The 13,023-nt window shown below is 37.2% G+C and overlaps 1 protein-coding gene across 1 annotated transcript in view; it reads right to left on the bottom strand.

The window, feature by feature from the left end:
• LOC131046705 (uncharacterized) overlaps positions 1-12,267 on the bottom strand; it is an 88,675-nt gene extending 76,408 nt beyond the window's left edge. The window contains exon 1 of the mRNA XM_057980488.2: positions 11,760-12,267. Coding sequence (XP_057836471.1) covers positions 11,760-12,160 — 401 coding nt within the window. The 5' untranslated portion in view covers positions 12,161-12,267. The remainder of the gene's footprint in view (positions 1-11,759) is intronic.
• Positions 12,268-13,023: the final 756 nt, after the last annotated feature.

Below are 13,023 nucleotides of genomic sequence, written 5' to 3'. Positions count from 1 at the left end.
TTGTGTCTTTAAGGTGTATTCAATAAAGGGTGTCTGAAACAAGTTTTAAATCTTTAAAAATCTCTAAATTTCTTGAGTTTTTAACTTTCCCGAGTCTGGAGCCGAGTCTGACACCGAGTCCCGAGTCTGAGTCCAAGTCGGCCTTGCCGAGTCCGAGTCCCGTTTCTTTGCTCTAAACCCTCATCTTTTGTCATTTTTTGGTAATTATTTAGTAGTCTTAGGAAGAAATCCTATTGCATACCATCTGCTAGCCACTTCAAGAGATCTTTTCGAACCATAAATGCCCCTTGATGAAACAGCAATCACAACGACCAATTGGGCTTATCCAAATGTAGTGATCCTACATACATGAACCTTGGAGTCTTTTTGGGTGATCCTTAAGCTAAATCTTCAACATCCGAGAGATTTTGTTCAAGAGAGGATAAGATACCTTGGTATTTTATTCTAAGTTTGCATGTGCCTGAGCAACACATCAACAGTCTTCTTCTTCTTGTTTTTCATAGATTGTTTCTTCTAGGGCCATGAATAAAATCTCATCATTTAAGGACTCCTCATCACTTGCATTTGATGAACGGCTTTCCTCTTTAGAGTAGTGTTGATGTGTCTTTTGTACACGACCAAACACAGAATAAAATACCTAAAGGTACCTTATCCTCTCTTGAACAAAGTTTCCCGACTACTGAAGATCTTGTCGAAGGATCAATCGGAGTAACTCCAAGGTTCTTATATGTAGGTTCTCTACGTGTGGATAAGCTCTTTGCGGTACGATGTGATTTTGCTGGAATCACAAGGGGACTTACTTTTGACGACCTGAACGTCTGATTTGCTTTGGATATTACTGGAACGTGGAATTTCACCGGCCCTTGATTTTGAAAAAAGGAAAAAGGATAAGGGTTGGAGAAGGATATAATTCTAACACTAAGAATGTAAGAGCAATGGATGACCTTTGATGAAATTCTAACTAAGTCTTGCTTTGACATCCTAGGATCATCTCCACAAGATTAGTGCGATCTTCTGAGGAAAGCTTCATGATGTTTAGATCATCGCTACAAGCATGGATACCGCAATGGATACCGTCAGGTTGATGCATATCAAGGAAGAAGCGATAATTGAAGTTAAGCTTAAGCTGAATGATTCCAGTTGACTATGCAAAGCAAGTCTGCAATCAACAAACGGCCAGTAGTATGGATATACGAATTTCACCGTTGATCATACAAATTTCTTCCATTCACCTAATAACATGAAATCAAATTTGAGAAATATAGAGACCATGCAAATTGTTGAATCGACCCATAGAATTCACCATTTCTTCAATGAAGTTTACAAGTCTTTTGCAACAATATCTTGGAAACAATCTTTGCCTTCTCTTTCTACTCTACTCTAACTATTTCCTACTCTCTGACTATTCACTATTAGCTAACTATTAACCTTTACAAATGAGGAGCCAAGGCTTTATATAGGGAGCCCTTTACAAATAGACGGCGTTGATTGACTTAGAATCAATGGCTAGGATTACTGGATAGAAACCCTAATTAGGGTTTGTTATAACAAACTTCCTTAGCCAATGAGAAAATTACATTCCAGGAGTGAGGACCAATAGGAAGCAGGGGTAGGTACACTGAAGTTTGTGCCGCCTCCGATAAATTAGGTACATTGAATCTGGTCATGCTAAGGTGGACCAATCCGACCGGAGGAATGATGACTGGGATGCCATCTTGTCTAACGCTTGTGACTTGGTTGATCCTTTTCTGTCTCTAACGTGATGAATGATGTACTTCCTTTGCTTGATGAGCCTTACTTATTGTCAAGTCTTCCTTCTCCAATAGCATATCTCGCCCTAAAGTGTTGGCAAAGCCTTTCTTTGTCATCATGTGGTTCCTTAGCGTGGTGAAGTGAAGGTTTTGGCAACTTCTTGAACACCTGTAGTTTTCCAAGGCTTCAAAACACCTTGAGTCCATCTTTGTGCTCTTGGAATGTCCTTGATGAGGATGGACTGGAATAGGTCGCCCTTGTCCCGACTTGGTCTCCTCTCATCTGCAAAATAAACCAAAGGATGATTAAGCACATATGACATATTCATTTCAACATAGCATTTTCCACCTTAAATCATTAATGAGAAGACATCAAAATGGAATTTCGCTCAATATCCTCTCCAGGGACAGGCCCTATAAAAATTTTGCTTTGGACCCTTTGGAAGGGTCAGGAGCGAATTTTGACAAAGTTGCTCAATCAGACCTCATTTTCAACATTATTCCACCAAGATCAAGTCATTCACCTCCAAAATTGCCCAGGGCAAGGTTTTGCTCAAGGACCTAGGCAAAATACTAGACCACTTAGGAATTTCGCTCTGGACCCTTTGGAAGGGTCAGGAGCGAAATTTGCATTCTTGGCTCAAATTCTTCTCACTTTGTGACCATACTTGCTCAGATACATGTCTAAGGATGCCCTCAATCTCAATCAACACCAAGTTTAATGCAAAATTGGAGCAAAATGGAGGTTTTTTTAAGGATTTTGCTCTAGACCCTTTGGAAGGGTCAAGAGCGAAATTCAAATTCTAGGACAGATTCTATTATTTCTCAACTCCAAAATGCCTTCCAAGGCAAGCATACACTAGCCTTCTCTCCATCAAAGCCTAGGAATCCACCCCTTGACCTTCATTATGAGAAAATTAGGTGAAATTGAGAATTTCGCTCTGGACCCTTTGGAAGGGTCAGGAACGAAATTCAAGTTTTAGACTTGATCCTTCATTTCCTTCACTTCAATTCATCTTACAAGGCAAAAATACATCACTCCACCTTCAACCACACCATAGGAATCAATGTTTTGGCTTCACACAAGGAGAAAATAGGTGGTTTGAGGAATTTCGCTCTGGACCCTTTGGAAGGGTCAAGAGCGAAATTCTTTCTTTGCTTATTTTCTCTTACTTAGCTCCATTCTTCTCACTTTGTTCTACCTTGACTCTCCCTTTGGATCCTTCTCTCATGCTTGCAACACTTTGTTTGACCTCAAAATGGCTAGAAAGGAGAATTTCGCTAAAAATCATGGCCAGGGACAGGACCTATCTGGGATTTTGCTCTGGACCCTTTGGAAGGGTCAGGAGCGAAATTCTTGTCCTAGCCCAAAATCTTCATCATTGGTGGCCACAATCCATTCCAAGGCATGCTTAGGGGTCCTTCCAAGCTCAATCTACCTTGATCCACACTTAGCTTGACACAAAAATGAAAGGAAAAGGTGGATTTTAGGAATTTTGCTCTAGACCCTTTGGAAGGGTCAGGAGCGAAATTCATAAAATAAGTTGATTTCACACTCTATTGCCTCAATTCACCTTCAAACTTGATCAAATTCACCTCTCCTTATCACCATCAAGTCTATTTGCCACTTACTTAGCTCAAAACAAGGTCTTTCAAATGTCCTAGGCAAAATAGAGGGTCAGATGAGGATTTCGCTCTGGACCCTTTGGAAGGGTCAGGAGCGAAATTTCCATTCTAGGTTGATTTTCACTGTTTCATCGCCTCAAACGTCCTTTCAAAGGCTAGAACACCTCAAGGTCACTCCAACCATGCCTTAGAAGTCCAAAACTTGGCCATAACAAGGAAGAAAATGAAGGTTATGTGAATTTCGCTCTGGACCCTTTAGAAGGGTCAAGAGCGAAATTCTTACTTGGGCTCATTTCTCACCTTTTTCCTCCCTTTCTTGGCTTGAATATAACTTCTTAGACTTCCTCCTATCATCAACAAGTCAAATTGCTCTCAAAGTGGCATTTATTTCAAGGCCTTAGTGAGGAAATAAGGTCATTCAAGAATTTCGCTCTAGACCCTTTGGAAGGGTCAGGAGCGAAATTCTTGATTCTAGGCTTGATTCACTTTGGAATTAACTTGACTTTGCCCTAGACTCAACCCTTGGTGCATATCCTTCCATATCCTTTTCAATTCGCTCAACCACTCTTTGACTTAGGTGAAATCTTGGGTCCTTGGTGAAATTTTGCTCTGGACCCTTTGGAAGGGTCAGGAGCGAAATTCAAGTCTAGCTCAAGCTTCTTGACCATTTCATCAAATCATCATGCCTAGACTTGGCCAAGGCGTCTCCAAAGGACAGATAGGTCAACTACTCATCAATCAACGCCCAAGATTTCATCACTCACCATTTTGACCTAACTCAGACCTTCAAAAATGATATTCACTCACCAAGCTTCATTGACCTCTTCAAAAACAAGACACAATTAGCAACCATAGCAAAACTTCGCCCTAAGGAAGACTTTCAAAGATGACCCTAACCCTGAGCATCCACTGACTCACCCTAGCTAAAACAGAGCTTGCTATCTTCGCGATCCCCTTGATGACACTCAAAACGCAAAGGCTAATAGACAGGACCCTAAAAGACCTAGAAAACAAAACCCTAGAAAGCAAAAAGGTAGGGGTCCATTAGAACTTTCACTTAACATATGTCCCTTATCTTTTTACTATTCTTTGAGGCCTTGAAGGCAATTTCTTTCTTCGAAGAAGATTCAGTATTCGTTCTCATCTCATAGGTTGTCAAGATACCATGAAGCTTGTCAACGGTCAACTTGTCAAGATCACCCATATCTTTAATTGCTGAAACTTTAGCATTGAATCTTACAGGTAAAGACCTTAAGGTCTTCAAAACCACAATCTTATCTTCAATCTTTTCACCTAAGCTCTTAAGAGAGTTTACAACTTTATCAACTCTCAAGAAGTACGCTGCAACACTTTCTTCTTCTCGCATTCTAAGACTTTCAAACTGCATTCTGTGAGTTTTAAGTTTGGCATTCTGAACCTTTGCATCTCCTTCATATGCATTTGAATTTTTTCCCACATAGCTTGAGCTGTATCAAAATGCATGACCTGTATCAAAATGCATGACCTTTACAAATTCAGACTCTAATAAGCCACACAAAATTGCATTCATGGCTTTAGCATTACTTTCAAAACCCTCCTTTCCATCAGCATCAATACGAGGAACTGAAGGAATAGTATAACCATCTACTATACTCATCCAAACATCCAAGCCAAGCAACATCAGATAGGTCTTCATTTGAACACTACAAAACGCATAGTTAGAGCTATCAAACAAAGGAGCTCTATTTGTTGCCAGTCCTTCAAGAGCATTCATCTTGTTTGCTAATGAGATCAATCCTTCAAGCTTTTAAGCTTTATTAGAAGGTATCCGACTTTGATACCAATTAAGAAGCACACAAGAAATACTAAGAGGGCGGGGGTGAATCAGTATTTCGAACTTTTCAATTTTAAAGTAGAAAAAACACATAAAACTTGAGGAAAGCAATCATCAAGACAGCAACACTTGTTTTCTCATGGAAAACCCTTTCAGGTAGAAAACCACAACATACAAAGCTTTCATTAACAAGAATGGGCACCAACCCGAATTACAATGGAGAGCACCCACTATCTGTTCAGCTAAAGCACCAACATCATACAATAGAGGCACCAACCTCAAATTTTGAAAAGATTCAAGGGAAGATATTAATTACACTCACAATTCTGTAGCAGCAATCTTGTCTCCAAACTCTGACTCCATTTTTGATAGATAAATTTCACTATGCATTCAATGTTCTTGAAAGCCTCACACAGATGAAAACGAACTCCAATAGATATATTCACCATTCAAAAGCCATAATCTTCCTTCACAACTCATTGTGACAAGCTCTTATGAAAGCAGCGAAAAATAAAATCAGCCTTAGTTGTTTTTTCTTTCTGTCACATCTATACCACAAATAAGAAACTCATTATTTTTTTTAAATCAATACACCACCACCAAAACAAATAAAAAAGTTGTGCTCACAAAACAATAGCTGTTTTGTTTACTATATTGCAGTTGTATGACTGAGCTCCATAAAACGACATGATATGCAGTCCCACACTATTCAAAACCTCTCACCGCACAAAAAATGCATCGCCACTACACATCACACTCCCACGCAGGGATATTTTTCTCAGGAACTTGGTGTTCTAATTTTAACAACATATCACACAACCTATAAACAACTAAAAAACACGATATTGTTCACTCCACTCCTCATACCTAAAAACAGGCTCTTCACACACCAAGAGATTCTATTGTCAAAACAAGATATTTGCGAAACCAAAAAAACAAAAAATGCCATTGATTCAAGCCGATTATTTTCTTTTTTTAAAAACACACAAATCTCCTCATATCACGATTTATCCTTCAAAACATGGACATTGCAAAGAAAACAATTCTAAACCCGACCTCTTGAAAATCAACACCATCTCAAAAAAATACATCCTAATGGCATTATCAAACCAAATACATATTAGTAACGCCCATGTTTTCTGACCCATTCACCAGTCTTAAAAATGTATCACCTTCATTCACGCCATGTGCAACTTCTCAAACCACTCTCAGCAGAAACAAAAAGACAGCAAGAAATAATATGCCTTCGATTAACAAAGAAGTCGATTCCTTTGTCAAGGAAAGAGAAAAACGCATTACTCAACAAACAAACAAAACGCTAGCTCTGAAAGAAAACGATACCAACAGCTGCCAAATTCTCCAAACAAAAACTCCTCTAAAATGAACATCTTTTATTACAGCCGCCTCTATGATTACTGAATGCATAATAATTGAAGACTTACGCAAAGTAGTTAGAAAGGAATTTTTAATGATTTGAATAGCTTGAATCCTGTGAGGAAGATGTTGTACGTTTCCCAAACATACTTCACAATTTCAATTCAAAAACAGAGACATGTCAACCAAGACAGCTACCATTTATACAAATCATATGCAATTAAATCTCTGCCATATAAGCCACGTTAACAAGCCACTTAAGCAAAAACATCTAAAACAACGTCACCCTTCTTAATGAAACTTTGAATAATCCCTAAAAAGGATTGAACAAGTCTTGGTGAATAAGATGACTAAGCACTTAGACCAATTTGTCACACACAACTAAGCAACTCAACCAAGGGAGCAAGCAGACAAGCAGCTCAACTAAAACTTCAATTCAATCTCGGAATCTCAAAAACTGACCTTTGACATCAATGACAAAATGTTCAACAACTAAGTCAAGAAGGAAGACTCATTGCCTATTTTAACGAAAAGATAAATGAAGCCGAAAGGAAATATTCAATTTATGATCAAGAATTCTATGCTATTATTCAAGCATTAAAAAAATGGAGACATTATTTGCTTCCCGAGTAATTTGTTTTATACAGTGATCATCATGCACTAAAATACATTAACAGACAAGATCAATCAAAGCCACATGAAGTAGGTAGAATTATTGCAGGGTTATTCTTTTGTCTTAAAACATAAGAGTGGGAAGACTAATCTAGTGGCTGGTGCTATTAGTAGATGAATATTTTTGGTAAATAAAATAAAAATTGAAGTCATTATATTTGAAGCAATCAAAGAACTATATGACGAAGATGCATATTTCAAAGAGGCTTGGGCTGCATGTAAAAAACCGATTGATCAAGAAGGAACTCCATGGCTTGATTATTTTATACAAGAAGGATCACTATTCAAAGGCAAATGTTTGTGCATATCCGAAGGGTCCATGCAAGAGAATTTAATAAGAGAAAAACATACTGGGGGTTTGGCTGGTCATTTTGGTGTAGACATGACCCTAGCACAAATAAAAGAAAATTATTATTGGCCCAGAATGAGTAGAGACATACAACATTTGGTTCAACAATGTCAAGTTTGCCAACTTGCCAAAGGAATGAGACTGAATATCAGATTATACCAGCCTTTGCCTATTCCTAAAAAGCCATTGAAGAATAAGAATGGTTCTTGGGTGAATGGTTCTTGGGTTACCAAGAACCCAAAGAGGTAATGATTCTATCTTTGTTGTAATTGATCAATTTTCCAAAATGGCTCACTTTATTCCTTGCAAAAAGGCGAACGATGCTTCTCATGTAGCTAGTTTATTCTTCAAGGAAATAGTGAGGCTCCACAGTCAGATCATGATACTATGTTCATGAGATATTTTTGGAGAACATTATGGAAGAAGTTAGACAATAAGCTAAATTTTAGTTCAGCCTATCAGCCACAAATGGATGGGCAAACAAAAGTTGTGAACAAGAATCTGGGAAATTTGCTAAGATGCTCAGCTGGAATGAGGCCTCCCCAATGGGATATAGTCCTAGCACAAGCAGAATTTGCTTACAATAATTCAATCAACAGAAGTACAACAAAGGCTCCTTTTCAGATTGTTTATGGATATCACAAATAAGGGAGGTAGAGTCTCCGAGGATGTTGGCAAAACAAGTGCAAAACAAGGCAAATGCATTGATGACCAGCAAAGGAAGTGGCTAGAGAAAATGGTTGAGAAAGAGGAGAAAAAATTCAATCTGTTGTTGATTTCCAGACAACCAGAGGACATGGAACAAGGAATACAAGTAATGCTTGATCAAACAGAAAAACAGAGTGATTGAAGAGGCTACTTGAATGAAAGAAATGGAAATGGCCAAAGAGGGAACTCTAGTTCTTGAACACCTAAAAGTTCATGAGTCTTCAAACTCATGAACATTTTCTTCAAATTGGGGCTCCTTATGTAGGGGCAAATTTAGCATAATAAACTATTTTGCTAGTGTTTGCAGTAGTGGGGCAGTGGACATTTCCTTTTTGGGTAGAAATCTTCTATTTTCAAAAGGAGGCACCCAATTTGGCTTCCATGAAAAACAAATTAATTAGCATTTTTCCTTCATTGATTCAAGTGGCTAGTGTGGAGAATAACCGACTGTTATTTCTGGAATCAACTCCTCTAAAATACCATGCTCAAGTCTAGCCAAAGGGAGGTCGAGAACATGACAAGGTCAAGTATAAAATTTAGGAGTTTTTTTCTGTTTAGAGGAGTGATGTTAGTTAAAGAAATCAATAGTGTTTGTCTTGGTCACTGAAGTTTTGTGTCTGGAAGAGTCAGGGTCAACAAGAGAATGTTGTTTCTTATGTTTTGATTGAGTTTTGTAATAGTTATGTTGATGTTTGTAATCAAGGTCATCAAGTATTCCTATAGCGTGTTTATGTGTGCCAATGTAATGCCCCTTTTTAGAATTTACATGAATTTAGTCCTCAAACAATAATTCCAACTTAAGATGAGAATTACATTATCTTTCTCAATAGAAACTTAAAATAAAATTGCCAACTATAAGGTCCCTTTTGGAATATTTCTGATTTAGGGCTTGCACACACCATTAATCACTAGAAACTCATATTAGGACATTAAATATTTAAAATTGATAATAACATTTAAAACCATATATATTCATTATTAATATCTAATTCAATACAACATATACATAATTACTATTTTGATCAAAGCATATTCCTATAGTCAATCATACTAGGAACTCATTAGGAATATTTGCAAACCACAATCTCAAGGATAGTTGTACTTGTATTGCAAGAGCATGGGTATGTTCCCCATCCATCCATCTTGGGGTGGCATACTTGAGAAGATGCTCAAGCCCCAAGGCATAATTGGATCCCTGACACGAACATGGAAGGATTTCAACTCCACTATATCCCTCAATCCACCTTGAAGGTTGGTCATCCTCCTCGATCAGGCCTAGGAGCACCCATTCGCCTCCTAGCCTATGAGCATGGCAAGATCTTCAATCCATCCATCTTAGGGTGGCATGCTTGATAAGACGCATAAAGATTGCCTTCCTCAACAAGCCCAAGAGCACTCATTCACCTCCCAGCCCACGATGGCAAGACCTGCAATACATCCATCTTGTGGTGGCATACTTGTTGAAGAATGGTCGATACGTCAACTCTCATGAACTCAGAAGGCTGGTCATCCTTCCTATTTGCAAGACATTTCTAAAAATTCAAAATAGATTGCTAAAGGAATTTGCTAGACTATTTCCAATTAAATGCATCTTGATGAAATAATAAATATATTCTCAAATGGCTGCTACAATTATATTTCTGAATATTATTAGTTGCTGCAATCAGTTTCTATTCCAAATTGATGACTTCCATTCCATGATGAATTGTTGTTGAATGATTGATATTTGTATGATTGATTGATTGATTGAATGAGTTCCCTTGATTGGATGATTTGAGATATTGGTGAGTGATGATTAAGTGATTGCTGATTAAATGATTGATGAGTGACGATGCAATGAATGCTAATTTGATATATTGGTGAATGATGATTGAATGAATACTAATTTGATAAGGTGATGATTTACTGATTGATTGTTTGCTTGATTTGATTATTGACGATTGCTTGATGGATTCATGAGTGATGATTGATAAGTGATCTCTCTTTAATACTTTATTGGTGAAAGTCCCCACTTTTCATAAGGATTGAGTCACCACCCTTCATTGCTGCCTCTTGAGAATAATAAATTATTTTCCAAATTTCTCTCTCTTGCATGTCCTCCTCGAATGAAACCTTCTCTCCTTTATATCTTCTCACATCTCTTCATCATGTCTGCCCTTTTGCAAAAGTCACAACTTTTCACAATTACCACCCTTTGAAAGAGTACAACCTTTCATAACTTCTGCCCCTTGAAATAGTCACTTCCTCATTATCTTCCCATTCCTTTCTTCTTTCATTAATCCTTCCTTGATTCATATACTCCATTCTTTCTTCCTTGATTGCTCAATTTATGATTCAATCTTGATGATCCATGGATGTCCTCCTTAAATGAAATGATCTCCCTTTTATATCTCGTGTTTGAGAGAGCCGCAACTCTTCATTTCATGCCCTTTGACCATTCATTAAATTTAACCAGATTTTATTTATATTATATTTTATTTTTATCTTTCTTATATTTTAATTATTATTAAATCCTAATTCCAAAAAGGGAACATTAGAGCCAATTCAATGGTTGAGTCATAAATGTAAATGTGATATCTGTTGATGACCATCTGCCAGTTTTTGAATAAAATTCTCAATTGTAATCCTTTAATCTATTTTTTTAAAATTTTCATCTGTGTTCTGTAAGCTACCAACCTTCATTGGGTCCTTGACTATTGGACTGTATCAGATCTGCATTCTAGCCCATTTCAAGGGTTTTATGGGAGCAGATCCAGCCCCAGATGTCCATCCTAGCCCACTTCAAAAATTTCAGTGGAGTAGCTCCCGACCAGGATGTCCATTCTAGCCCACTACAAAGGTTTCAGGGGAAGCTCCTGCCTAGGATTTCCATCTTAACCCCCTTAGATCTATGGCATTCTCCAATAAAAAGAATTAGATCAAAATTCATTGTCACACTTTAAGTTTAATTCTCACCCCTTAACATCTTTTCCACTGGAGAAATGATTTATATGCCAGCCTTGTCCCACAATTCTTGTAAAAACTTTCCGAAAATATAATATCCTCCAGAATACCTTCACAATTCTTATCAAGATGAAACTAACCCACACCCTAATCTTCTTGCACCCTAATATGTTTTTCTTGTCTCACAACTCTAACTAGAACATTAACCCAATTTTCAGCTAAGAGCAGCAAGGTAATTAATCCAAGATAAAAGAATTGTCAGCTTCTATTCGTTCCTGTTAATTTGGTTTCAGATATTACATTTAATTATTCCCTAAAAAGATATAAGAATTTATTCCAAACATACAATAGGATCAAAATTTCAAGAAAGCGTGCGGATCTTAAAAAATACGACAGAATAAGCCTATAAATGTATATGGATTTTGACAAAAAACAGAGAAGCGGAGCATTGGCTGGATACGGCATATACACATTAATACTGATGTTCTAAATAAAGAAAAATATAACGGGTGTGCAATCTCACGGCTCTATGAATTGAGCTACTTCATTTCTGTCCTCTTGCTGCTGCTCAATTCCTTCGTTGATGGGGGCAAACAATTGCAGTTGGTGTTCTTCTTTTTCGTTCCCTTCTTTTTTAACTTCCTCCTCCCTGTCTTTTCCTTTCTCGCCTGTTTTTGTTTCCTCTTCTTTTCTTCCATCGTCCTCTACACTTGCTTTCACTTCTCTCTTTTCTTCCTGGTCTTTTCCTCCACCTGGTAAGGCATGGCTGGAAGAGGAAGAAGCCATAGATTTACAGAACAGATCAGTCCAGCACAGTTTAAGAAATGTCCAGAGTCCAGAAACTTGCTTTGTTTGTAATACGAAGAGATCAATTTGAATTAGCGCCAGACCGGAGGAGGGAATTGTGCAAAGATGAAAAGGCATACATATTAAATGATTAAATGAAGGGATTATAGATTATTATGTAGGCTTAGAGTTAAAAAGAAAGCCTTGGTTCCTTAGGCTTCCCTAGCCTAGAACAAAGCAAAATCACACCATGAGAGGAAATCAACTTGGGATTTTATTTTTGTTGGAAGCTACGACGAAGTAATTTCTTGAAGTTCGTTTTCTATGCTTTCAAACTTTGTTTCAAGGATTATATTACGATTGATACCTTCTAATAGAAGGTCGTATTCTATTTTCGTGGTTGTTTTCTTATTATCTATTTTTGTTTTAGATTAAATTTGAATGTGTAAAATTATTTGTGGATTCTATTTGTATTTATGAAAATGAATTGTCTATTTTTCAATGTTTTAAACATATTTGTTATGTTATCGAGACTTGAATAAATGATTCATAGTATTGACGAATACTTTTGGGAACTTGTTGAGTGAAGATCTTTCCATTATCTTATTCAATAAGATAATAATCAAAGACATCCCTAGCAATCATGCAATATGCCAAGAATGTTGATGTTGAGTCATAAGATAATTCCTTCATGTTTTCTAGGTGCTCACTTGATTCTTGGATCCTAGATTAGGTATCAATGATTCCTCAATCTTAGATTAGGTGTCTCAGTGATTCCTAAATCTTTGATCAGGTGTCTCAATGATTCCTAAATCTTTGATTAGGTGTCTCAATGATTTAAAGATCTTAGATCAAGTGTCTCAATGATTCCTAGATGATCATAATAAGTTAGGATTTGTTCTTTTATATGACACCCCAGCATGTAATTTGAACATTTATGTGTTTAAGTTGCTCATAAAGGTTGCTTGTGAAGGGCTTGGCTTGGGCTCGAGTATAAATTT

The sequence above is a fragment of the Cryptomeria japonica genome, chromosome 7 (assembly GCF_030272615.1).
Source record: "Cryptomeria japonica chromosome 7, Sugi_1.0, whole genome shotgun sequence".
In the NCBI taxonomy this organism is placed as follows: Eukaryota; Viridiplantae; Streptophyta; class Pinopsida; order Cupressales; family Cupressaceae; genus Cryptomeria; species Cryptomeria japonica.
Note: the sequence above shows the minus strand (reverse complement) of the source record. Positions and strands in the feature narration are given on the sequence as shown.